A 26831-nucleotide genomic window follows, 5' to 3' on the forward strand; every position below is an offset into this window, starting at 1 on the left:
AATTCCATAGGTGAGATAGGGGTAAATAAGAGAGTGATAAAAGGCCAGGAGGGCTGACTGTGGAACATAGTACCGTATCTTCGATAGTATGCCTACAGTCTTGGAAATTTTCTTAGAAATTTGTTGTATATGTGTATGAAATTTGAGTCTATTATCAAGGTGGATTCCTAAGAATTTTCCCTCTGTTAGCTTTGTGATAGGTGATCTGTTTATCGTTATGTTAAGAGGTACATCTGTAGCTCTGTTACCAAACTGAATGAAGTAGGTTTTGTCAATGTTTAGTGTAAGTTTGTTAATCCTCATCCAGGTAGATATTTTCTGTAATTCGGTGTTTACAGTATTGGCTAGCGTGACTGGGCTCGGGTGAGAGAAGACGTATGTAGTGTCATCTGCAAAAAGTGTGGGTTTGAGTAATTGCGAAGCATTTGGTAGGTCATTTATGTATAGGAGAAAGAGAAGAGGGCCAAGGACACTTCCCTGTGGGACACCAACTGTAATTGGTTGAGCAGAAGAGCTTGCCCCGTTTGCATACACATATTGGCTTCTGTTGCTGAGGTATGACTTGAGGTAGTTGAGGGAGTGCCCTCTAATACCATAGTGTGACAATTTTACGTGGAGCAAGTCATGGTCAACTGTATCAAAAGCTTTACGTAAGTCAATGAAGATCCCCAGTGGGACTTCTTTTTTCTCTATTGCAGTGTATATATGTTCTAGCATGTGTATAATAGCATCATTAGTATTTTTATTAGGCCTGAATCCAAATTGGCAGGGGTTGAGAATGTTTTGGGAGATGAGGTAGGAGTAGATTCGTTTATGAATTAATTTTTCGAAGATTTTTGAGAGAGGGTGTAAATTAGATATTGGCCTATAGTTATTCAACTCTGTTTGGTCTCCTCCTTTATGGATCAGGGTGACCCTTGCTATTTTGAGAGCTGTAGGGAAGGTGGAGGATTCAATGGATTTGTTAAAGAGTGTTGCAATGATTGGTGATAGTACTTGTGACACTTTTTTGTATATAAAGGGTGGTAAGGTATTTAAATCTCCTGCCTTGTTTTTTAGTGCGTTGATAATAAGGGAGACTTCGTATGGGTTAGTCGGAGCTAGGAACAGAGTGTTCGGGTAGTTGCCAGTAAGGTAGTCATTTGGTGGGGTATCTGAGCTTGGGATTTTATTGGCAAGGTTTTGTCCTATAGTGGAGTAGAAATCATTGAGTCTGTTTGCTGTTTCTGTTGGTGGGAGTTGGGGTTCATCTGATTTTGCTAATTTTATTTCGCTATTTCGTGATATCTTTTTTGTTCCCAGAATTTCTGATAGGGTCTTCCAGGTCTTTTTTATATCACCTCGTACGTTGGATAATCTGTTCTCATAATACAGTTTTTTTGCCCTTCTTATCAGGCTGGTTAGGATTGACGAGTAACGTTTTGTTTGGTCTCTAGTTATGTGACCCATTCTGTACTGTTTTTCATATTGGTGTTTTGTATTTATGGATTTGAGAATGCTGGGTGTTAGCCAGGGACTGTTCAGTCTCTTAGCTGTCATCTGTTTAGTTTTTTTAGGGCAGTGCTTGTTATAGAGGTATTGGGTCTTTTTTAGAAAATTATTAAAACATTCGTCAATATCTGTATAGATTTCTAGCTCAGTGTGCCAGTCACTGTTTGTTACTGCTGTTGTGAAGTTATTAATGGCTGCCTCATTGTGAAGTCTGAAGGTGACTTTAGTAGTGTCTTGGAGTATTTTACCAAGAGTTGTTATGAGGAAAGTAGGGTAGTGGTCTGTGGTATTATCTGTAATTATGCCTGATTTTAAAGGGGATATGGTGTTGGTCCAGATGTGGTCAAGTAGGGAAACACTAGTCTCTGTAACTCTTGTAGGTTTTGTTACTGTTGATAGCAACATGCAGTTACTCATTGTGTTTGTGAATTCAATAATGTGTGGGTCCTGGTCTTGCAGGAGATTTATATTGAAGTCACCTGAGAGTAGTAAGTGATCTTTGTTCATGCGTGCATCAGTTATCATACTTCCTAGGTTTTGACTAAATTGGCTAATGTTTGATTGTGGGACTCTGTAGATGTTTATCACTGTGAGAGGTTTTTGTAGGTATTTGGATTTGAATTTAGCTATTATATATTCCCCATGTTCATCCCTTGTGCAAGTATTAGTGATACATTCTAGTTGGTCTGAGTAGTATATAGCTGTGCCACCCCCTTGTTGGTCTGGCCTACAGTTGTGTATGGCTGTGTAACCAGGAATGGCATAGACATCTGTAGTATCAGGCTTTAGCCAGGTTTCAGTTAGTGTAATGATGGACTATTTTTTGTCAGTTTTTACACAGGAAGATGTAAATGAGATTCCAGTAATTAACAATTACTTAGTTCCTGATGAATTTAAGTTAACTAATATTACTGTCACGAGGGACATGGTTATTAAACAGATAGACAAACTGAAACAAAATAAGTCCCCGGGACCCGATGAGTTGTTTTCAAGGGTACTTAAGGAATGCAAGATGGAGCTTAGTCAGCCATTAACGAGTGTATTCAATGCGTCCATCCTTACCAGTGTTGTGCCAGAGTTGTGGAAGATGGCTAATGTGGTTCCTATATTCAAATCAGGGGATAAGTCCACTCCTTCAAATTACCGTCCAATAAGCCTGACATCTATAGTGGGCAAGTTATTAGAATCAATTATAGCTGACATTATCAGAAGTCACCTTGAAGAGCATAACTTGATAAATGAATCTCAGCATGGATTCACGAGAGGTCGTTCCTGCCTGACAAACTTACTGACGTTCTTCAATAGAACATTTGAGGCAGTCGACAGTGATAAGGAATATGATATTGTTTATTTGGATTTTAGTAAAGCCTTCGACAGAGTACCTCACAAGAGACTCTTAAGAAAAGTGGCAGCTCATGGTATAGGAGGTAAAGTTCTAGCATGGATTGAGGCATGGCTTACCAATAGAAAGCAGAGAGTTACCATTAATGGAGTGAAATCTGAATGGGGATTAGTCACTAGTGGCGTTCCACAAGGATCAGTTTTAGGCCCTCTCCTGTTCATAATTTACATTAATGACCTTGATGAAGGGATTACTAGTGACATGAGTAAGTTTGCTGATGATACAAAGATAGGCCGTATAATTCACTCTGAGGAGGATATCAATGAACTCCAGGACGATTTGAACAAATTAATGTCTTGGTCTGAAAAATGGCAGATGAAGTTTAATGTGGATAAGTGTAAGGTACTTGCCCTTGGTAATGAAAATAACCCTCGAAGCTATAATCTAGGTGAAGTAGAGCTTGGTCATACAGAATGTGAAAAAGACTTGGGAGTCATGGTAAGCAGAAATCTAAAGCCAAGACAGCAGTGCCTTAGTGTGCTCAACAAGGCCAACAGATTACTTGGATTTATCTCAAGAAGTATAAGTAACAGAAGTCCAAAAGTTATTTTACAGCTCTATACATCACTAGTGAGGCCTCATTTAGATTATGCTGCTCAGTTTTGGTCCCCTTACTACAGGATGGACATAGACTCATTAGAGAACATACAGAGAAGAATGACCAAAATGATTTACTGTGTAAGGAACCTCCCGTATGAAGATAGACTTAAAGCCTTAAATCTCCACTCTCTGGAGAGGCGTAGAATGAGGGGAGATATCATTGAGGTGTATAAGTGGATGACGGGCATAAACAAGGGAGACATTAATAAAGTACTGAGGGTGTCGAACCAGGTAAGAACCAAGAATAATGGATTTAAGTTGGATAAATTTAGATTTAGAAAGGACATTGGTAAGTACTGGTTTTCTAACAGAGTTGTAGATGCGTGGAACAGTCTTCCCAGTGGGGTGATAGAGGCTAGGACCTTGGGTAGCTTTAAGAAGAGACTGGACAAATATATGAGTGGGAGGGGCTGGGTTTGATTGGTGTCAAGGGGTACGGGAGTTATTTCTTGAGTAGCTTTAGGTAGATGTCGTTTTGATAAGGACCTGCATCGTATGGGCCAGTAGGCCTTCTGCAGTGTTCCTACATTCTTATGTTCTTATATTGGCATGCAAGGAATTTAGTAATGCTAGGAAGTCATCGTAATGCTTGCTTAAAGATCTGATATTGTAGTTAAAGATAGTTATGTTGTTGTTGGCTCTGAGAAGTGCCTTTGATTGTTCTGCTGTGTAGTAATTACAATAACTGTTTGAATCATTTAAGTCATTAAATAAGAGGTTGGTATCAGGATCAATGCTTGTAATCATAAGATTTGTAGTGAATCTATAGTTAGAATTAAGTATAAAACAAAGTAAATATTCTAAAGCTAAAAAAATAGCACCTGAATTATTTAACAAATGTAAAAATAATGAGCTAAGGTAGTTTTTTAAAGCTAAAATAAAGGAGACAATATAAAAGGGACTAAAATAATTTGTGGTGAACAAATAAAGTGATGATCAAATAATGGAGCTTGGGAATATGATAGTAGGTAGTACTTTAAAGGTAATTCTTTAAAGTTAGAATTATAATATAAAATTATAATATAAAAGGGACTAATATAAGTTGTGGTGAACAATAAATGGTAATCAAATAATTGCACTAAGGTCTAATATAATGACTTTTGTGGAGTCTATGTTTTGAGCTAGAATGAGCTATAGTACAACTAGATTTAATCTAATAATATAACAATACAAATTAAAAATAGCACCAGTCTCTCACTAGTAATTGCAATATGGTCTAATATAATGAATTTGGTATTGACTATAGTACAACTGAGTTTAATCTAATAATATAAAAAAGGCACAAGACTCTCAATTGTAATTGCACTAAGGTGTTATATAAGTTGTTTACAAGAATTAGAGTATAACTAGATTTAAATTGACAAGATAAAATATACAAGTTAAGGTAGCAAAAGAATTAAAAAAGTAGAAGAAAAAAATATATGAGGTAGTTGGTACTAGTTAGCAAAAGATAGTTAAGGGCCTTGAACAATAATATAATTGAAATATACACTAATTGCACACACAATATAGTCACTAAGATATGAAAACAATCTTAGAGTAGGAATTATAATATAAACTTAAAATATAAAAATACAAATTGAAATGGTACTTGCAATTGCACTAGAGTCTGGTATAGGTTGTTGACAAGATCAGGAGTATAACTAGATTTAAATTGACAAAATATAATTCACAATTAAAGTACCAAAAGAATAATAGTAAAAAATAACCAGGGTAATGTCTTGGTTGTAATATGATAGTAAGATGGTGGACAGGTACATAGGTACACAGATACACAGGTACCCAGGTACACAGGTACACAGGTACAAAGGATAATATAAAGGTTGGAGTTGAATATACAAACTTGAAAATTTGGCAACAAAATGTTATGAAAAGTATAAAATAATGATTAATGTACAAAAGTAAAATTGACTGGTAGTAAATATGGTGTTTAATAAAATTTTAGTAAGTAATAATGATTCCAAAAAAGTGAAAAAGTAATGTTTATTTCATTCAATATTGCACTGGTAGTTATACTTGAGGTTATATGGCAGTACAAGGTAATTAAGAGTACTCTAAGATAGTAAATGTGGTATTAAAACAGGTAGAGGTAATTAGACAAGTAATGGTTATTAAATGTCAAAAATGTTAAGAGTAAATTGAAATTATAGTAAAAATGATAATTATTAATTTTAGTAAGTAATATCAATTGATAGTATTTAAAAAATTATGAGGCAGTAATATGGACAGAGAAAGTATCAATTCAGCTAATGTTTAAGCAAACAATAGTAAATAAGAAAATTACATAAGGTGACTTATGCTTACTAGTAAAACCACAAAATGAGGTAAAGAGTTTTTATGAGGATAGAGGCTCAGGTTAGGGTGTGTAGAAGAGAGGGAGACTACTTCCCGGTAAACGTAGGTCTTAGACAGGGATGTGTAATGTCACCATGGTTGTTTAATATATTTATAGATGGGGTTGTAAAGGAAGTAAATGCTAGGGTGTTTGTGAGAGGGGTGGGATTAAATTTTGGGGAATCAAATTCAAAATGGGAATTGACACAGTTACTTTTTGCTGATGATACTGTGCTTATGGGAGATTCTAAAGAAAAATTGCAAAGGTTAGTGGATGAGTTTGGGAATGTGTGTAAAGGTAGAAAGTTGAAAGTGAACATAGAAATGAGTAAGGTGATGAGGGTATCAAATGATTTAGATAAAGAAAAATTGGATATCAAATTGGGGAGGAGGAGTATGGAAGAAGTGAATGTTTTCAGATACTTGGGAGTTGACGTGTCGGCGGATGGATTTCTGAAGGATGAGGTTAATCATAGAATTGATGAGGGAAAAAAGGTGAGTGGTGCGTTGAGGTATATGTGGAGTCAAAAAACGTTATCTATGGAGGCAAAGAAGGGAATGTATGAAAGTATAGTAGTACCAACACTCTTATATGGGTGTGAAGCTTGGGTGGTAAATGCAGCAGCGAGGAGATGGTTGGAGGCAGTGGAGATGTCCTGTTTATGGGCAATGTGTGGTGTAAATATTATGCAGAAAATTCGGAGTGTGGAAATTAGGAAAAGGTGTGGAGTTAATAAAAGTATTAGTCAGAGGGCAGAAGAGGGGTTGTTGAGGTGGTTTGGTCATTTAGAGAGAATGGATCAAAGTAGAATGACATGGAAAGCATATAAATCTATAGGGGAAGGAAGGCGGGGTAGGGGTCGTCCTCGAAAGGGTTGGAGAGAGGGGGTAAAGGAGGTTTTGTGGGCGAGAGGCTTGGACTTCCAGCAAGCGTGCATGAGCGTGTTAGATAGGAGTGAATGGAGACGAATGATACTTGGGACCTGACGATCTGTTGGAGTGTGAGCAGGGTAATATTTAGTGAAGGGATTCAGGGAAACTGGTTATTTTCATATAGTCGGACTTAAGTCCTGGAAATGGGAAGTACAATGCCTGCACTTTAAAGGAGGGGTTTGGGATATTGGCAGTTTGGAGGGATATGTTGTGTATCTTTATATGTATATGCTTCTAAACTGTTGTATTCTAAGCACCATTGCAAAAACAGTGATAATGTGTGAGTGTGGTGAAAGTGTTGAATGATGATGAAAGTATTTTCTTTTTGGGGATTTTCTTTCTTTTTTGGGTCACCCTGCCTCAGTGGGAGACAGCCGACTTGTTGAAAAAAAAAAAAGTACGTATTTATAAATTTAATAATTTAATTATGTCTTCTTATTTAGAGCTTTGTAATAATTATTTCAGGTCAAGTGAAGGCTGAGATAAAGAAAACTGAAGAATGTAGCACTTATTTGTATGACTTTACAATGTGCAATCCACCTTTCTTCAGTTGTGAGGAGGAGACAGACACAATGAAGAAGTCTAAGAAGGACAGAGGAGAGCCTCTTAGTGCTCCAACTGGTAGGAATTAAGTTTTCACTATTTAGCTTTAATTTGTTTAGACTAAGCCTGAAAGCTAAGATGGCTGTTTTCAGAAATGAGAGAAGTCTGACTCTCTTAATAAATAGAATACTAGCTGAATCCAACCAAAAAAAGAGTTTTCCAAGTGGACCCTGTCTGTGTTCCAGTACATCTTTCATTTTTATGTGGCTTTACCTAAACAGTGATATTCTCTTATTTCAAAATGCAAGCTATATGTTATAGTATATACAATTTTTCAACCTTTTTATTGTTGTTGTTGACAATATGTATTTAAATACGTATATAATGCCATTTTGAAATTTTTAAAACTTTTTGTGCATTGTGATCTTTATAATGTTCTGATTATTGATTATTGGTTGATTATTGGTAGGTTGGTAGACAGCAACCACCCAGGGAAGTAATACCGTCCTGCCAGATGACTGTGAAACAGAAACCTGTAACTGTTTTGCATGATGGTAGGATTGCTGGTTTCTTTTTCTGTCTCATAAACACGCTAGATAACAGGGATATTTTGCTACTCCTACTTACACTTTGGTCACACTTCACAGACACGCACATGCATATATATATACATACATCTAGGTTTTTCTCCTTTTTCTAAATAGCTCTTGTTCCTCTTTATTTCTTCTATTGTCCATGGGGAAGTGGAAAAGAATCTTTCCTCCGTAAGCCATGCGTGTCGTATGAGGCGACTAAAATGCCGGGAGCAATGGGCTAGTAACCCCTTCTCCTGTAGACATTTACTAAAAAAGAGAAGAAGAAAAACTTTATAAAACTGGGATGCTTAAATGTGCGTGGATGTAGTGCGGATGACAAGAAACAGATGATTGCTGATGTTATGAATGAAAAGAAGTTGGATGTCCTGGCCCTAAGCGAAACAAAGCTGAAGGGGGTAGGGGAGTTTCGGTGGGGGGAAATAAATGGGATTAAATCTGGAGTATCTGAGAGAGTTAGAGCAAAGGAAGGGGTAGCAGTAATGTCGAATGATCAGTTATGGAAGGAGAAAAGAGAATATGAATGTGTAAATTCAAGAATTATGTGGATTAAAGTAAAGGTTGGATGCGAGAAGTGGGTCATAATAAGCGTGTATGCACCTGGAGAAGAGAGGAATGCAGAGGAGAGAGAGAGATTTTGGGAGATGTTAAGTGAATGTATAGGAGCCTTTGAACCAAGTGAGAGAGTAATTGTGGTAGGGGACCTGAATGCTAAAGTAGGAGAAACTTTTAGAGAGGGTGTGGTAGGTAAGTTTGGGGTGCCAGGTGTAAATGATAATGGGAGCCCTTTGATTGAACTTTGTATAGAAAGGGGTTTAGTTATAGGTAATACATATTTTAAGAAAAAGAGGATAAATAAGTATACAAGGTATGATATAGGGCGAAATGACAGTAGTTTGTTGGATTATGTATTGGTAGATAAAAGACTGTTGAGTAGACTTCAGGATGTACATGTTTATAGAGGGGCCACAGATATATCAGATCACTTTCTAGTTGTAGCTACACTGAGAGTAAAAGGTAGATGGGATACAAGGAGAATAGAAGCATCAGGGAAGAGAGAGGTGAAGGTTTATAAGCTAAAAGAGGAGGCAGTTATCTCAGTAGTAGTAACCAGTTACCAGTAACCAGTGTACCAGTAGATGACTCACTACCAACCGTCACTGTCTGTATTCATATTGTGCTGACCACAGCAGTATTCAAAGACCCCCTCACATATGGGTACTGTGGGCGGCTAGTCAGTCATACGAGAGTGAGCAAGGAGATAGGTACGGCTGTTTGGGCGCTCCCCACATTATCCGTAATTATACGTACTTCCAGCCTACGTGAGTATTACTTTACCCTATCCACGTGTTCGAACACCACATGATAAATGGTGGCAGCGGTGGGATCGTGGATTTAAGTTTTTACGGGTATTTCAAGAGGTTAGAAGACTGTGAGTAGCCGGCGGGTCAAAGGTGAACCGTCTCACCCATCTCAAGCTACTCGCTCCCCTCACAACCTCCACCTCCAGCCTGCAAGCCTGTTGCAGCCGTTTCAAGCTTCCTGGCTTAGTTCGTGTGCTAATTGCTTCAATCTCCGAGGGGTTGACCCGGATTTTGCAATTAAGCCAGTCAGTAAGCCAGACTGTGGAAGTGAACGCCAGTCAGCCTATCATCCAGCCTGTCTCCTGTCATCCACCTGCTCCTCCGTGCTGTGTGCATCGTTACCTGTCTTCCAGTCAGCCATTCTCGTGGGTTAAGCCAGTCAGCCAACCCAGCTTCTAACCCAGCTGAGAGAGAGAAGTAAGCCACGCAAGTTCCTCTGACATATATCGCTTTGTGCTCCCTGTTGGATGCTAAGAGTGAACTTCACCATCCCTGTGGCATAGTGGCTTATCAAGCCACCTTCGTGGGTAGTGAGTGGAGTGCGCGCCAGTGAGCGCCAGCGAGAGTCACACCCACCACCACTCTACTCACACCAACACCACCACCACCACCACCATCCACCTCATCTACCTGTGGTTGTTTACACCCTTGTACCGGGTCCTAATACTGTTTTGGCTCACATAATTGGTCAAGAGATGTAGCTGAGCGCCAACGATAAAGCCAGTTATGCGAGTTCACCGAGAAAGCGCATTTCTTCACGACGACAGTGTTCAGTAGTAGTAAACAGTTACCAGTAACCAGTGTACCAGTAGATGACTCACTACCAACCGTCTCTGCCTGAGTCACTGTCTGTATTCATATTGTGCTGACCACAGCAGTATTCAAAGACCCCCTCACATATGGGTACTGTGGGCGGCTAGTCAGTCATATGAGAGTGAGCAAGGAGATAGGTACGGCTGTTTGGGCGCTCCCCACATTATCCGTAATTATACGTACTTCCAGCCTACGTGAGTATTACTTTACCCTATCCACGTGTTCGAACCCCACATGATAGTTAGGGTAAGATATAAACAGCTATTGGAGGATAGATGGGCTAATGAGAGCATAGGCAATGGGGTCGAAGAGGTATGGGGTAGGTTTAAAAATGTAGTGTTAGAGTGTTCAGCAGAAGTTTGTGGTTACAGGAAAGTGGGTGCGGGAGGGAAGAGGAGCGATTGGTGGAATGATGATGTGAAGAGAGTAGTAAGGGAGAAAAAGTTAACATATGAGAAGTTTTTACAAAGTAGAAGTGATGCAAGGAGGGAAGAGTATATGGAGAAAAAGAGAGAGGTTAAGAGAGTGGTGAAGCAATGTAAAAAGAGAACAAATGAGAGAGTGGGTGAGATGTTATCAACAAATTTTGTTGAAAATAAGAAAAAGTTTTGGAGTGAGATTAACAAGTTAAGAAAGCCTAGAGAACAAATGGATTTGTCAGTTAAAAATAGGAGAGGAGAGTTATTAAATGGAGAGTTAGAGGTATTGGGAAGATGGAGGGAATATTTTGAGGAATTGTTAAATCTTGATGAAGATAGGGAAGCTGTGATTTCGTGTATAGGGCAAGGAGGAACAACATCTTGTAGGAGTGAGAAAGAGCCAGTTGTGAGTGTGGGGGAAGTTCGTGAGGCAGTAGGTAAAATGAAAGGGGGTAAGGCAGCCGGGATTGATGGGATAAAGATCGAAATGTTAAAAGCAGGTGGGGATATAGTTTTGGAGTGGTTGGTGCAATTATTTAATAAATGTATGGAAGAGGGTAAGGTACCTAGGGATTGGCAGAGAGCATGCATAGTTCCTTTGTATAAAGGCAAAGGGGATAAAAGAGAGTGCAAAAATTATAGGGGGATAAGTCTGTTGAGTATACCTGGCAAAGTGTATGGTAGAGTTATTATTGAAAGAATTAAGAGTAAGACAGAGAATAGGATAGCAGATGAACAAGGAGGCTTTAGGAAAGGTAGGGGGTGTGTGGACCAGGTGTTTACAGTGAAACATATAAGTGAACAGTATTTAGATAAGGCTAAAGAGGTCTTTGTGGCATTTATGGATTTGGAAAAGGCGTATGATAGGGTGGATAGGGGGGCAATGTGGCAGATGCTGCAGGTGTATGGTGTAGGAGGTAGGTTACTGAAAGCAGTGAAGAGTTTTTACGAGGATAGTGAGGCTCAAGTTAGAGTATGTAGGAAAGAGGGAAATTATTTCCCAGTAAAAGTAGGCCTTAGACAATGATGTGTGATGTCACCGTGGTTGTTTAATATATTTATAGATGGGGTTGTAAGAGAAGTAAATGCGAGGGTCTTGGCAAGAGGCGTGGAGTTAAAAGATAAAGAATCACACATAAAGTGGGAGTTGTCACAGTTGCTCTTTGCTGATGACACTGTGCTCTTGGGAGATTCTGAAGAGAAGTTGCAGAGATTGGTGGATGAATTTGGTAGGGTGTGCAAAAGAAGAAAATTGAAAGTGAATACAGGAAAGAGTAAGGTTATGAGGATAACAAAAAGATTAGGTGATGAAAGATTGGATATCAGATTGGAGGGAGAGAGTATGGAGGAGGTGAATGTATTCAGATATTTGGGAGTGGACGTGTCAGCGGATGGGTCTATGAAAGATGAGGTGAATCATAGAATTGATGAGGGGAAAAGGGTGAGTGGTGCACTTAGGAGTCTGTGGAGACAAAGAACTTTGTCCTTGGAGGCAAAGAGGGGAATGTATGAGAGTATAGTTTTACCAACGCTTTTATATGGGTGTGAAGCATGGGTGATGAATTTTGCAGCGAGGAGAAGGCTGGAGGCAGTGGAAATGTCATGTCTGAGAGCAATGTGTGGTGTGAATATAATGCAGAGAATTCGTAGTTTGGAAGTTAGGAGGAGGTGTGGGATTACCAAAACTGTTGTCCAGAGGGCTGAGGAAGGGTTGTTGAGGTGGTTCGGACACGTGGAGAGAATGGAGCGAAACAGAATAACTTCAAGAGTATATCAGTCTGTAGTGGAAGGAAGGCGGGGTAGGGGTCGGCCTAGGAAAGGTTGGAGGGAGGGGGTAAAGGAGGTTTTGTGTGCAAGGGGCTTGGACTTCCAGCAGGCATGCGTGAGCGTGTTTGATAGGAGTGAATGGAGACAAATGGTTTTTAATACTTGACGTGCTGTTGGAGTGTGAGCAAAGTAACATTTATGAAGGGGTTCAGGGAAACCGGCAGGCCGGACTTGAGTCATGGAGATGGGAAGTACAGTGCCTGCACTCTGAAGGAGGGGTGTTAATGTTGCAGTTTAAAAACTGTAGTGTAAAGCACCCTTCTGGCAAGACAGTGATGGAGTGAATGATGGTGAAAGTTTTTCTTTTTCGGGCCACCCTGCCTTGGTGGGAATCGGCCAGTGTGATAAAAAAAAAAAAAAAAAAACTTGGGTTTTGTGGCCTTTTTAATGTTTCATTTATTGCTTGTGATTTTTGTAATTCTCTAATTCTAGGTTTTTAGCAACCCATCGTTGGGAATCCATATTTTATATATTGGACATATGTAGTGTTGCTTCTTAAATTTTACTCACTTGTACTGTATTGAAAGCTGGTAATTTGTGTCACCCTACCTTGGTGAGAAATAGATGATGTATTGGAAAAAAAAGTGGGGAAAGGAGCAGTACTCTTTGAAACACCAAAGTTGAGAGGAAAACATTCAGAAACTGAACAAGTGTAACTAATTGAGAAAGCTTACACTGTGTTTCCTGAGAAGAGGAATGTTGAAGCATGATAAACTGGAGAGTAAAGGTTTGCACTACACTGTCATAAATGGAGAACATTGTACCTCATGATAAAATCATAACTAACTGAATTTTGACCTCTCTATCTCATGGGAACAGCATACGAGACGAGCCTGGCCCATGGCCAGGATCAAGGAGTAGTAAGACTCAAAACTCATCAAAGCTATATCAAAGGTATAAAGGTACCAGATGTAGTTAATTCATTTTGCTTGGTCATGTTCCTTTAGGAACACCAGTTGTTCTACACCAGTTGTTGTACACCAGTTGTTGTACACCAGTTGTTGTACACCAGTTGTTGTACACCAGTTCTACACCAGTTGTTGTACACCAGTTGTTGTACACCAGTTGTTGTACACCAGTTGTTCTACACCAGTTGTTCTACACCAGTTGTTCTACACCAGTTGTTGTACACCAGTTCTACACCAGTTGTTCTACACCAGTTGTTCTACACCAGTTGTACACCAGTTGTTCTACACCAGTTGTTGTACACCAGTTGTTGTACACCAGTTGTTGTACACCAGTTGTTGTACACCAGTTGTTGTACACCAGTTGTTGTACACCAGTTGTTGTACACCAGTTGTTGTACACCAGTTGTTGTACACCAGTTGTTGTACACCAGTTGTTGTACACCAGTTGTTGTACACCAGTTGTTGTACACCAGTTGTTCTACACCATTTGTTCTACACCAGTTGTTCTACACCAGTTCTACACCAGTTGTTGTACACCAGTTGTTGTACACCAGTTGTTGTACACCAGTTGTTCTACACCAGTTGTACACCAGTTGTTCTACACCAGTTGTACACCAGTTGTTGTACACCAGTTGTTGTACACCAGTTGTTGTACACCAGTTGTTCTACACCAGTTGTTCTACACCAGTTGTACACCAGTTGTTCTACACCAGTTGTTGTACACCAGTTGTTGTACACCAGTTGTTGTACACCAGTTGTTCTACACCAGTTGTTCTACACCAGTTGTTGCACACCAGTTGTTCTACACCAGTTGTTGTACACCAGTTCTACACCAGTTGTTGTACACCAGTTGTTCTACACCAGTTGTTCTACACCAGTTGTTCTACACCAGTTGTTCTACACCAGTTGTTCTACACCAGTTGTTGTACACCAGTTGTTGTACACCAGTTGTACACCAGTTGTTGTACACCAGTTGTTGTACACCAGTTGTTGTACACCAGTTGTTGTACATCAGTTGTTGTACACCAGTTGTTCTACACCAGTTGTTCTACACCAGTTGTTCTACACAAGTTGTTGTACACCAGTTGTTGTACACCAGTTCTACACCAGTTGTTGTACACCAGTTGTTCTACACCAGTTGTTGTACACCAGTTGTTCTACACCAGTTGTTGTACACCAGTTCTACACCAGTTGTACACCAGTTGTTGTACACCAGTTGTACACCAGTTGTTGTACACCAGTTGTACACCAGTTGTTGTACACCAGTTGTTGTACACCAGTTGTTGTACACCAGTTGTACACCAGTTGTACACCAGTTGTTGTACACCAGTTGTACACCAGTTGTTGTACACCAGTTGTTGTACACCAGTTGTTGTAGACCAGTTGTACACCAGTTGTTGTACACCAGTTGTTGTACACCAGTTGTTGTACACCAGTTGTTGTACACCAGTTGTTGTACACCAGTTGTTGTACACCAGTTGTTGTACACCAGTTGTTGTACACCAGTTCTACACCAGTTGTTGTACACCAGTTGTTGTACACCAGTTCTACACCAGTTGTTGTACACCAGTTGTTGTACACCAGTTGTACACCAGTTGTTGTACACCAGTTGTTGTACACCAGTTGTTGTACACCAGTTGTTGTACACCAGTTGTTGTACACCAGTTGTTCTACACCAGTTGTTGTACACCAGTTGTTGTACACCAGTTGTTGTACACCAGTTGTTGTACACCAGTTCTACACCAGTTGTACACCAGTTGTTGTACACCAGTTGTTGTACACCAGTTGTTGTACACCAGTTGTTGTACACCAGTTGTTGTACACCAGTTGTTGTACACCAGTTGTACACCAGTTGTTGTACACCAGTTGTTCTACACCAGTTGTTGTACACCAGTTGTACACCAGTTGTACACCAGTTGTTGTACACCAGTTGTTGTACACCAGTTGTTGTACACCAGTTGTTGTACACCAGTTCTACACCAGTTGTACACCAGTTGTTGTACACCAGTTGTTGTACACCAGTTGTTGTACACCAGTTGTTCTACACCAGTTGTTGTACACCAGTTGTACACCAGTTCTACACCAGTTGTTGTACACCAGTTGTTGTACACCAGTTGTTGTACACCAGTTGTTGTACACCAGTTGTTGTACACCAGTTGTTCTACACCAGTTGTACACCAGTTGTTGTACACCAGTTGTTGTACACCAGTTGTTGTACACCAGTTGTTGTACACCAGTTGTACACCAGTTGTACACCAGTTGTTGTACACCAGTTGTTCTACACCAGTTCTACACCAGTTGTTCTACACCAGTTCTACACCAGTTCTACACCAGTTGTTCTACACCAGTTGTTCTACACCAGTTGTTCTACACCAGTTCTACACCAGTTGTTCTACACCAGTTGTTCTACACCAGTTGTTGTACACCAGTTGTTCTACACCAGTTGTTCTACACCAGTTGTACACCAGTTGTTGTACACCAGTTGTTCTACACCAGTTGTTCTACACCAGTTGTTGTACACCAGTTGTTGTACACCAGTTGTTGTACACCAGTTGTTCTACACCAGTTGTTCTACACCAGTTGTTCTACACCAGTTCTACACCAGTTGTTCTACACCAGTTCTTCTACACCAGTTGTTGTACACCAGTTGTTGTACACCAGTTGTTGTACACCAGTTGTTGTACACCAGTTGTACACCAGTTGTTGTACACCAGTTCTACACCAGTTGTTGTACACCAGTTGTTCTACACCAGTTGTTGTACACCATTTGTTGTACACCAGTTGTTGTACACCAGTTGTTCTACACCAGTTGTTCTACACCAGTTGTTGTACACCAGTTGTTGTACACCAGTTGTTCTACACCAGTTGTTCTACACCAGTTGTTGTACACCAGTTGTACACCAGTTGTTCTACACCAGTTGTTCTACACCAGTTGTTCTACACCAGTTGTTCTACACCAGTTGTACACCAGTTGTACACCAGTTGTTGTACACCAGTTCTACACCAGTTGTTGTACACCAGTTGTACTACACCAGTTGTTCTACACCAGTTGTTCTACACCAGTTGTTCTACACCAGTTGTTCTACACCAGTTGTTCTACACCAGTTGTTCTACACCAGTTGTTCTACACCAGTTGTTCTACACCAGTTGTTCTACACCAGTTGTTGTACACCAGTTCTACACCAGTTCTACACCAGTTGTTGTACACCAGTTGTTTTACACCAGTTGTTCTACACCAGTTGTTCTACACCAGTTGTTCTACACCAGTTGTTCTACACCAGTTGTTCTACACCAGTTGTTCTACACCAGTTGTTTTACACCAGTTCTTCACCAGTTGTTCTACACCAGTTCTACACCAGTTGTTGTACACCAGTTGTTCTACACCAGTTCTACACCAGTTGTTCTACACTAGTTGTTCTACACTAGTTGTTCTACACCAGTTCTACACCAGTTGTTGTACACCAGTTGTTCTACACCAGTTGTTCTACACCAGTTGTTCTACACCAGTTGTTCTACACCAGTTGTTGTACACCAGTTGTTCTACACCAGTTGTTCTACACCAGTTGTTCTACACCAGTTGTTCTACACCAGTTCTACACCAGTTGTTCTACACCAGTTGTTCTACACCAGTTGTTCTACACCAGTTGTTCTACACCAGTTGTTCTACACTAGTTGTTCTACACCAGTTGTTCTACACCAGTTGTTCTACACCAGTTGTTCTACACCAGTTGTTCTACACCAGTTGTTCTACACCAGTTGTTCTACACCAGTTGTTGTACACCAGTTGTTCTACACCAGTTGTTGTACACCAGTTGTTCTACACCAGTTGTTCTACACCAGTTGTTCTACACCAGTTGTTCTACACCAGTTGTTCTACACCAGTTGTTGTACACCAGTTGTTCTACACCAGTTCTACACCAGTTGTTCTACACCAGTTGTTCTACACCAGTTGTTCTACACTAGTTCTACACCAGTTGTTCTACACCAGTTGTTCTACACCAGTTGTTCTACACCAGTTGTTCTACACCAGTTGTTGTACACCAGTTGTTGTACACCAGTTGTTCTACACCAGTTGTTCTACACCAGTTCTACACCAGTTGTTCTACACCAGTTCTACACCAGTTGTTCTACACCAGTTGTTGTACACCAGTTGTTGTACACCAGTTGTTGTACACCAGTTGTTGTACACCAGTTGTTGTACACCAGTTGTTGTACACCAGTTGTTCTACACCAGTTGTTGTACACCAGTTGTTGTACACCAGTTGTTGTACACCAGTTCTACACCAGTTGTTCTACACCAGTTGTTCTACACCAGTTGTTCTACACCAGTTGTTCTACACCAGTTGTTCTACACTAGTTGTTCTACACCAGTTGTTCTACACCAGTTGTTCTACACCAGTTCTACACCAGTTGTTCTACACCAGTTCTACACCAGTTGTTGTACACCAGTTGTTGTACACCAGTTGTTGTACACCAGTTGTTGTACACCAGTTGTTGTACACCAGTTGTTCTACACCAGTTGTTCTACACCAGTTGTTCTACACCAGTTCTACACCAGTTGTTCTACACCAGTTCTGCACCAGTTGTACACCAGTTGTTCTACACCAGTTGTTCTACACCAGTTGTTGTACACCAGTTGTTGTACACCAGTTGTTGTACACCAGTTGTTGTAGACCAGTTGTTGTACACCAGTTGTTCTACACCAGTTGTACACCAGTTGTTCTACACCAGTTGTTGTACACCAGTTGTTGTACACCAGTTGTTGTACACCAGTTGTTCTACACCAGTTGTTGTACACCAGTTCTACACCAGTTGTTGTACACCAGTTGTTCTACACCAGTTCTACACCAGTTGTTTTACACCAGTTGTTGTACACCAGTTGTTTTACACCAGTTGTTCTACACCAGTTATCACGTGGGAGTTCGATACGTGGATTAGGGAAGAAATACTCACGTAGGCTGTTATTACGTATAATTGCTGTTATGTGGAGAGAGCCCTTGCCAGCCGTACCTATCTCCTTGGTTACACTCGTAATACTGACTAGCCGGCTGCAGTACCCTATGTGAGGGGGGCTTTGAATACTGCTGAGGTCAGCACAATATGAATTCAGATAGTGACTCAGGCAGAGACGGTTGGTCGTTGAGTCAACGGACGGTTACTGGTAACTGGTTACTACTACTGAGACTGGTAACTGGTTACTACTACTGAGAGCTCGGCGACGCTAACGTATGTCGTCCCGACATACAACTAATACAAACTAGAGATGGCAGGTATACGGCTTGGGCTGATTCTATACAATGTCAAAGTACACAACATTAAACATTATAGATACATAAGTAGAACATTGAAATGAAAGCTTACGTAACTGAAACTGTAATGCAATACAAGGTATACTATAGTACAACTTAAAACTCAACAAATGAACAACGAACTCAACGTTAAGATTACAGTGATAAAAAAAATGTTGATCGATCGATCTGTATTCATGTGATCTACGGATTCTGAGGAAGGAATATATACAAAGAAAGAGTGTTTAACAGAAAGGCAGATTCGGTGCACGCAAATCTAGACTGTTAACTCTCAGAATGCGGAGAGAACACGAACACACAAAAAAAAATTCTTGAATACTGATAAGTTGATACTGTAATTATTCATCTATACAGGTTATTTACATTTAACCCCAACTCTGCTAGGGTAAGATAGGCATATGCAGAATGGGTGTCATCTCTGGGAGGATCAAACTCTGTAGCATTGTCTAACTCATGCTGTATTTGAGGCAATTCTGAATTGGAAGTTACAAATGATACTTGAGGATTTCTCAATACCTGTCGTGTACGTAGGGAATAACGACATTCAGGTTGATCGTCTGACTGAGTATCAGAGGAAGGGAGTACAGGATCAGGAGGATTGTCAGAGTCTGTCACATTAGTCTGGGTTGGAACATCATTATCATCACATACTAACTTCATATGATCCAAATGCGATTCTTTATACTGACCAGTACTAATCTCTCTAACCTTATACTTATTACCAGTGATATGTTCAACTACTCGATAAGGACCAACAAACTTTTGATCAAGCTTTGGCATTGCAGACGTTTTGTTAAAGTTAATCAGCATAACTCTCGAACCTACTTTGATTTTGGATGGCTTTACTCGAGTATTTGCGACTCTTGTAAATTCAGCTGTTGATTTATGAAGTGTTTCACGGATTCTTCTAAAAACACTTTGAGCTAAGCTGGTACGAGTTGCTATGAAATCATCAGGGTTGTAATTTGGTTTCGGATTAGAATATAACAACTCATAAGGCAAACGTTTATCTACACCGTACAATGCATAATGTGGAGTGTCACCTATAGAAACATTGTAAGCAGAATTTATAGCACACTGCACATCAGGTATAATTTTATCCCAAGTTTCACTGTTGGGATTGATAGTGGCTCTCAAGACATCAAGTACTTTCTTATTGGTTCGTTCCGCTAACCCATTGCTGGCAGGATGATGAGGAACAATGGTGGATTTAGAGATCTTGTACAAGGTACACAAATTTTCAAGAATTTCATTACAGAATTCACCTCCATTATCTGTTACTAGGGACTTAGGAGTGGTATGCCTGCAGATAATGCGTTCTTTAAACGCTTTGGCTACTGTCTTGGCAGTCTTGTCTGCAATAGGAACTCACAATATCTGGTGAAATGGTCTACCATAACACACAGATGTTTGTTACCTTGGAGGGAACATTGGAAATTAGTTAACAAATCTAGCGCAACTCTTTCCCAAGGTTCGCTAGTAGTTGGATACACTTGGATTGGATTAGGACCATTAGCATTGCCTTTATGTTGCATGCAGACACTACATTTCTTAACATACTCAGAAATATCAGTTGCCATTCGAGGCCAAAAGTATTTCAATCTGGCTTGTTTTACTGAACGATCCATACCAGGGTGTGCAACACCTGGTACATCGTGAACTAGCTGTAAGGCTACATTCACTAGTGACTGTGGAATTACTAACTGGTATACTCTTCTGCTAGGAGTACCCAACTCGGCTGTTCGATACAGTAATTCTTGGTTCATGAGAAAGTCACTGATGGGTGCTGGTGGCTTCACATTCAGAATAAGATCTTCCTGGAGCAGGAATCGAATCACACCAGACCACATGGGATCTGTTCTTTCTTACTGGAGGAATGAACAAACTCGGTGGAGTGGATGACTCTGCTGGCGCTCACTGGCGCGGACTCCACTCTCTACCCACGAAGGTGGCTTAAGCCACTCTATGCCACAGGAATGGTGAAAACCACTCTTAGCATCCAACAGGGAGCACAAAGCAATATAGACAATACCTCAGAGGAACTTGGCTTACTTCTTACTGCGTGGCTTACTTCTCTCTCTCAGCTGGGTTAGAAGCTGGGTTGGCTGACTGGCTTACCCCACGAGAATGGCTGACTGGAAGACGTGTAACGATGCACAAAGCACGGAGGAGCAGTTGGATGACAGGAGACAGGCTGGATGATAGGCTGACTGGCGTTCACTTCCACAGTCTGGCTTACTGACTGGCTTAATTGCAAAATCCGGGTCAACCCCTCGGAGATTGAAGCAATTAGCACACGAACTAAGCCAGGAAGCTTGAAACGGCTGCAACAGGCTTGCAGGATGAAAGCTGTGAGGGGAGTCAGGCTGCTGGCTCGAGGTGGTGTGTGAGGGTAGTGGCTGGTGGCTGGAGATTCACCTTTGACCCTGCCGGCTACTCACAACAGTCTTCAAACGCCTTGAATTACCCTTAAAAACGTAAATCCACGCTCCCACCGCTGTACACCATTTATCACGTGGGAGTTCGATACGTGGATTAGGGAAGAAATACTCACGTAGGCTGTTATTACGTATAATTGCTGTTATGTGGAGAGAGCCCTTGCCAGCCGTACCTATCTCCTTGGTTACACTCGTAATACTGACTAGCCGGCTGCAGTACCCTATGTGAGGGGGGCTTTGAATACTGCTGAGGTCAGCACAATATGAATTCAGATAGTGACTCAGGCAGAGACGGTTGGTCGTTGAGTCAACGGACGGTTACTGGTAACTGGTTACTACTACTGAGACTGGTAACTGGTTACTACTACTGAGACAGTTGTTCTACACCAGTTGTTTTACACCAGTTGTTGTACACCAGTTGTTCTACACCAGTTGTTCTACACCAGTTCTACATCAGTTCTACACCAGTTGTTCTACACCAGTTGTTGTACACCAGTTGTTGTACACCAGTTGTTCTACACCAGTTGTTCTACACCAGTTGTTCTACACCAGTTGTTCTACACCAGTTGTTCTACACCAGTTGTACACCAGTTGTTCTACACCAGTTCTACACCAGTTGTTTTACACCAGTTGTTCTACACCAGTTGTTCTACACCAGTTCTACACCAGTTCTACACCAGTTGTTCTACACCAGTTGTTGTACACCAGTTGTTCTACACCAGTTGTTCTACACCAGTTCTACACCAGTTCTACACCAGTTGTTCTACACCAGTTGTTCTACACCAGTTGTTCTACACCAGTTGTTCTACACCAGTTGTTCTACACCAGTTCTACACCAGTTGTTCTACACCAGTTGTTCTTCACCAGTTGTTCTACACCAGTTGTTCTACACCAGTTGTTCTACACCAGTTGTTCTTCACTAGTTGTTCTACACCAGTTGTTCTACACCAGTTGTTCTACACCAGTTGTTCTACACCAGTTGTTCTACACCAGTTCTACACCAGTTGTTCTACACCAGTTGTTCTTCACCAGTTGTTCTACACCAGTTGTTCTACACCAGTTGTTCTTCACCAGTTGTTCTACACCAGTTGTTCTACACCAGTTGTTCTACACCAGTTGTTCTACACCAGTTGTTCTACACCAGTTGTTCTTCACCAGTTGTTCTACACCAGTTGTTCTACACCAGTTGTTCTTCACCAGTTGTTCTACACCAGTTGTTCTACACCAGTTGTTCTACACCAGTTGTTCTACACCAGTTGTTCTACACCAGTTCTACACCAGTTGTTCTACACCAGTTGTTCTTCACCAGTTGTTCTACACCAGTTGTTCTACACCAGTTGTTCTTCACCAGTTGTTCTACTACACAGTCATGTTCTGTTATTACTTATACATGGAAACTATTTGATGCTGTTGATATTTTACAAACGCTGGTGAGTGTAGAAATTACTTAGATTTTTATCCATGTTTTAATAAAAAGATATAATGTTTTTATATTTTATTTAGGTGCGATTCATGAAAAAGTGACAGAAGGCGGAGAGATCTCCTTCATCACAAAAATGATAGAGGAAAGTCAGTTATTCAAGGATAAAATAAGGTTGAGTATTAATGTTATAATTTTGTGTTACTAGATACTAGATGTACTATACTTCAATGTTCCAAGTCTTGAAATATTACTTATTGTTAAAGTCAATATGGTGTATAAGTGTTCTCTACAATTTGGGGAGAATTTTTTTTTTTTGATTTGTGAATATTTCATGGGTTAGATATATATCACTAGCTTTTTATAAAGTGAGACAGGACTTGTACAAAATTTCATAACACTCTGCATACACAGTAGGGTCCCGCTTTATGGCGTTTCGCCTTACGGCATTCCGCTAATACGGTGATTTCAAATTATGACCAAAACTCGCTATACAACAACCTGTCTTTTTTATACGGCGTACCCCACCCAGTTTCTTTACATTCTCCATGAGCACGTCTCTCTATTATGTTTGGAAACTTTCTAAAATTTAAAGTGTTTTAAAGTTATTGCATATTTTATATATTTTTTATTTAATTTTTTTTCAATAAGTCAGCCATCTCCCAAACAAGTGTTGAATGATGATGAAAGCATTTTCTCCCAAAGAGAAAATGCTTTCATCATCATTCAACACTTTCACCTTACTTATACATAATCACTGTCTTTGCAGAGGCACTCAGATACGACAGTTTAGAAGCATATATAAAGATATATAACATATCCCTCCAAACTGCCAATATCCCAGGTTCTCTACACATATGCTGCTATGTATGATAATTCTATGTAACTGTATTGTGTATACCTGAATAAATTTACTTACTTACTTACTTACTTACTTACTTACCCAAACCCCTCCTTTAACCCTTTCAGGGTCAACAGGCCCTCTCCCAGACTTGTTCTCAGGGTCGCTAAATTTAAAAAAAAAAAAAAATGTTCTTTTGGAAAGATAGAGAATCTTTTCCCGATCATAATGACACCAAAAGTATGAAATTTGTTGGAAAACTTATGGAATTATGTCTTGCGAAGTTAGCGGTCTCAATGATGTTTACGCATTGGCGATTTTGCCCACTTTGAGCCCTATTTTTGGCCAATTCCAGTGTACTAATCGACAAAAATCATTACTATTTCGCTAGAACTCCATTTTTTTCTATCGAATGAGTACAAGAAACCACCCATTTACTGATTTCAACTATCCAATAAAGTGGGCAGAATTTAGCAATTTTGCCAATTTCACACAAATTTCAAAAGATGCCAATTTCCAAATAGGGTCCAGAATAAACATGAAAGACATTCCTGGCACTAAAATAACATTTCCTCTGTTCATTAGTCATTAGTGTGTGTAAAGGTAGAGAGTTGAAAGTGAACATAGAAAAGAGTAAGGTGATTAGGGTATCAAATGATTTAGATAAAGAAAAATTGGATGTCAAATTGGGGTGGAGGAGTATGGAAGAGGTGAATGTTTTCAGATACTTGGGAGTTGACTTGTCAGCAGATGGATTTCTGAAGGACGAGGTTAATCATAGAATTGATGAGGGAAAAAAGGTGAGTGGTGCTTTGAGGTATATGTGGAGACAAAAGACGTTATCTATGGAAGCAAAGAAGGGAATGTATGAAAGTATAGTAGTACCAACACTCTTATATGGGTGTGAAGCTTGGGTTGTGAATGCAGCAGTGAGGAGGCGGTTGGAGGCAGTGGAGATGTCTTGTCTAAGGGCAATGTGTGGTGTAAATATTATGCAGAAAATTCGTAGTGTGGAAATTAGGAGATGGTGTGGAGTTAATAAAAGTATTAGAGGGCTGAAGAGGGGTTGTTGAGGTGGTTTGGTCATTTAGAGAGAATGGATCAAAGTAGAATGACATGGAGAGCGTATAAATCTGTAGGGGAAGGAAGGCGGGGTAGGGGTAGTCCTCGAAAAGGCTGGAAGGAAGGGGTAAGGGAGGTTTTGTGGGCGAGGGGCTTGGACTTCCAGCAGGCGTGCATGAGCGTTTTCGATAGGAGTGATTGGAGACGAATGGTATTTGGGACCTGACGATCTGTTGGAGTGTGAGCAGGGTAATATTTAGTGAAGGGATTCAGGGAAACCGGTTATTTTTATATTTCTGGACTTGAGTCCTGGAAATGGGAAGTACAATGCCTGCACTCTAAAGGAGGGGTTCGGGATATTAGCAGTTTGGAGGGATATGTCGTGTATCTTTATATGTATATGCTTCTAAACTGTTGTGTTCTGAGCATCTCTGCAAAAACAGTGATTATGTGTGAGTGAGGTGAAAGTGTTGAATGATGATGAAAGTATTTTCTTTTTGGGGATTTTCTTTCTTTTTGGGCCACCCTGCCTCAGTGGGAGATGGCCGACTTGTTAAAAAAAAAAAAATTAGTCATGTCCCCACGTCCCTCTTACATTCTATTGCTTTCCACTTTGAATTTTTATTCTCACAAAAAATAGAAGATTTACTGTTATACAGACTACTGTATTAGTGTAGAAATGGTATAAATAATATCAGCGCACTTGTGAAAGAATATTAGACTCACCAGTTAATGTGTATTGGACGCGTAGCATGATTTGTTTCCTTTTGAGCTTTGGCAAAAATTGAAGATTTCTGCTACTTTGAGCTCAATTTCAAGGTACTTTTCATTGTAAAACCAATCAAAATCATCTCAATTTCTGTAATATGTCTTCCATTCTATAAAATGAGACCAGGAAAACTAGAATACCATCATCAATACCATACAAAAATACAGTGCAAAGTCGCTGTTTTAAACCAAAAACACTAAGTTTTTTTTTTCTCATTGCGCACTGTGTGCTGCAGGATTTTTTTATACTGCGCACACTGACCACATAGACCCATTCTTTCATATGTAGGCCTATCAGCTTTCTATCACTAGATTTGAGGGCGCTAGAATTTAGGCATGCTAGTATGTCAAAAACCCTGGTGCGTAAGCCGTACTAGTACAGTGGACCCCCGCATAACGATTACCTCTGAATGCGACCAATTATGTAAGTGTATTTATGTAAGTGCGTTTGTACGTGTATGTTTGGGGGTCTGAAATGGACTAATCTACTTCACAATATTCCTTATGGGAATAAATTCGGTCAGTACTGGCACCTGAACATACTTATGGAGTGAAAAAATATCGTTAACCGGGGGTCCACTGTACTCGGAAATCCTGAAAGGGTTAAAGTGCAGGCATTGTACTTTCTATTTCCAGTACTCAAGTCTGTCTATATAAAAATAACTGGTTTCCCTGAATCCCTTCACTAAATATTACCCTGCTCACACTCCATTTTATATGTGCTCTGATAATTGTACTACGTAATGTGTACCTGTACCTAAATATACTTACACACTGTGCTGGCATGCAGGTACACTAATATCATTAAGAGTCTCAGTACTCTTGATGCCATATTAATAATAATAATCTCTTGGGCACATTAAATGTCGTATATTACATTAGTATGGACATTTCCATTAATAAATCTATGATATTTTTTTCAAAATTATATAATAAGCATGCTACGTAACATATAAACATGCTAAATACACCCCACAGTAGAATAAATTAACATAAATATGAGATGTGGTAGCCAGGTGACTTGTAGGAGAGATGGCAAGAATAACGTTTTCTCTAGTCCAACATCAGAGAAAATGTGTACACTGTAATATTACTGGGGGGTAACTAGAAAATTATTACTTTCATATGCCTTCACTCAGAGCATCATTTCTTCTAAAAATGGTGTAACATGAGAATGGGAGTGTTCCTCTTTATTTATTTTGCTGTATCAATGTGGAGACAACTTGTGCACAATGTAAAATGTTTGTGTTATGGTATAAGATTCACAGACTTGGGAATGAACATGTATCAACCAAAAACAGATGTGTCTGTTTGTTTACATTATGTATGGGTGGGGTGGGCTGCCCTGGCTGGCTACCATACTTCCCACACCTGACTTCCTACAGATAAATACGACTCGCCTCTCACCCTACATTAAGACTACAAATATTTTAAGGTAAGTAATGGGTGTTCTGTGTGTTTTTTTTTTCTTTTTATTGTGTTTTTTAATGCCTAGTTCTATTACTAACTTAATATAAATTAGTGTAAACTTGTCTGGCATTTATAAGTGGAAAAAATGGCATTCCTCTTTAAGGCGGAAGCCTGGAACCTAACCTGCCATATAATTGGGGCTCTACTGTATTTAGAGATTTTTTTATATTATGATGTCTTAGGTATAAGGACAATAATAAGTATGATATACTATTATAATTAAAGTGTAAATTTTTTCAAGTCATTAGCCAGTAAAAGTTTATGAATATCCTTAATAAAATAATGTATTTCATACT

At 39.9% G+C, this 26831-nt stretch overlaps 1 protein-coding gene across 3 annotated transcripts in view; it reads left to right on the top strand.

The window, feature by feature from the left end:
- The window catches only part of LOC128703978 (U6 small nuclear RNA (adenine-(43)-N(6))-methyltransferase), a 113274-nt gene that overhangs the window by 56331 nt on the left and 30112 nt on the right, over window positions 1-26831 (top strand). For all 3 annotated transcript variants that reach the window (XM_070082649.1, XM_070082711.1, XM_070082596.1), the window contains exons 6-7: window positions 7226-7381; window positions 22478-22568. In XM_070082649.1, coding sequence (XP_069938750.1) covers window positions 7226-7381; window positions 22478-22568 — 247 coding nt within the window. The remainder of the gene's footprint in view (window positions 1-7225; window positions 7382-22477; window positions 22569-26831) is intronic.

This window comes from Cherax quadricarinatus, chromosome 1, assembly GCF_038502225.1.
Source record: "Cherax quadricarinatus isolate ZL_2023a chromosome 1, ASM3850222v1, whole genome shotgun sequence".
Taxonomy (NCBI): domain Eukaryota; kingdom Metazoa; phylum Arthropoda; class Malacostraca; order Decapoda; family Parastacidae; genus Cherax; species Cherax quadricarinatus.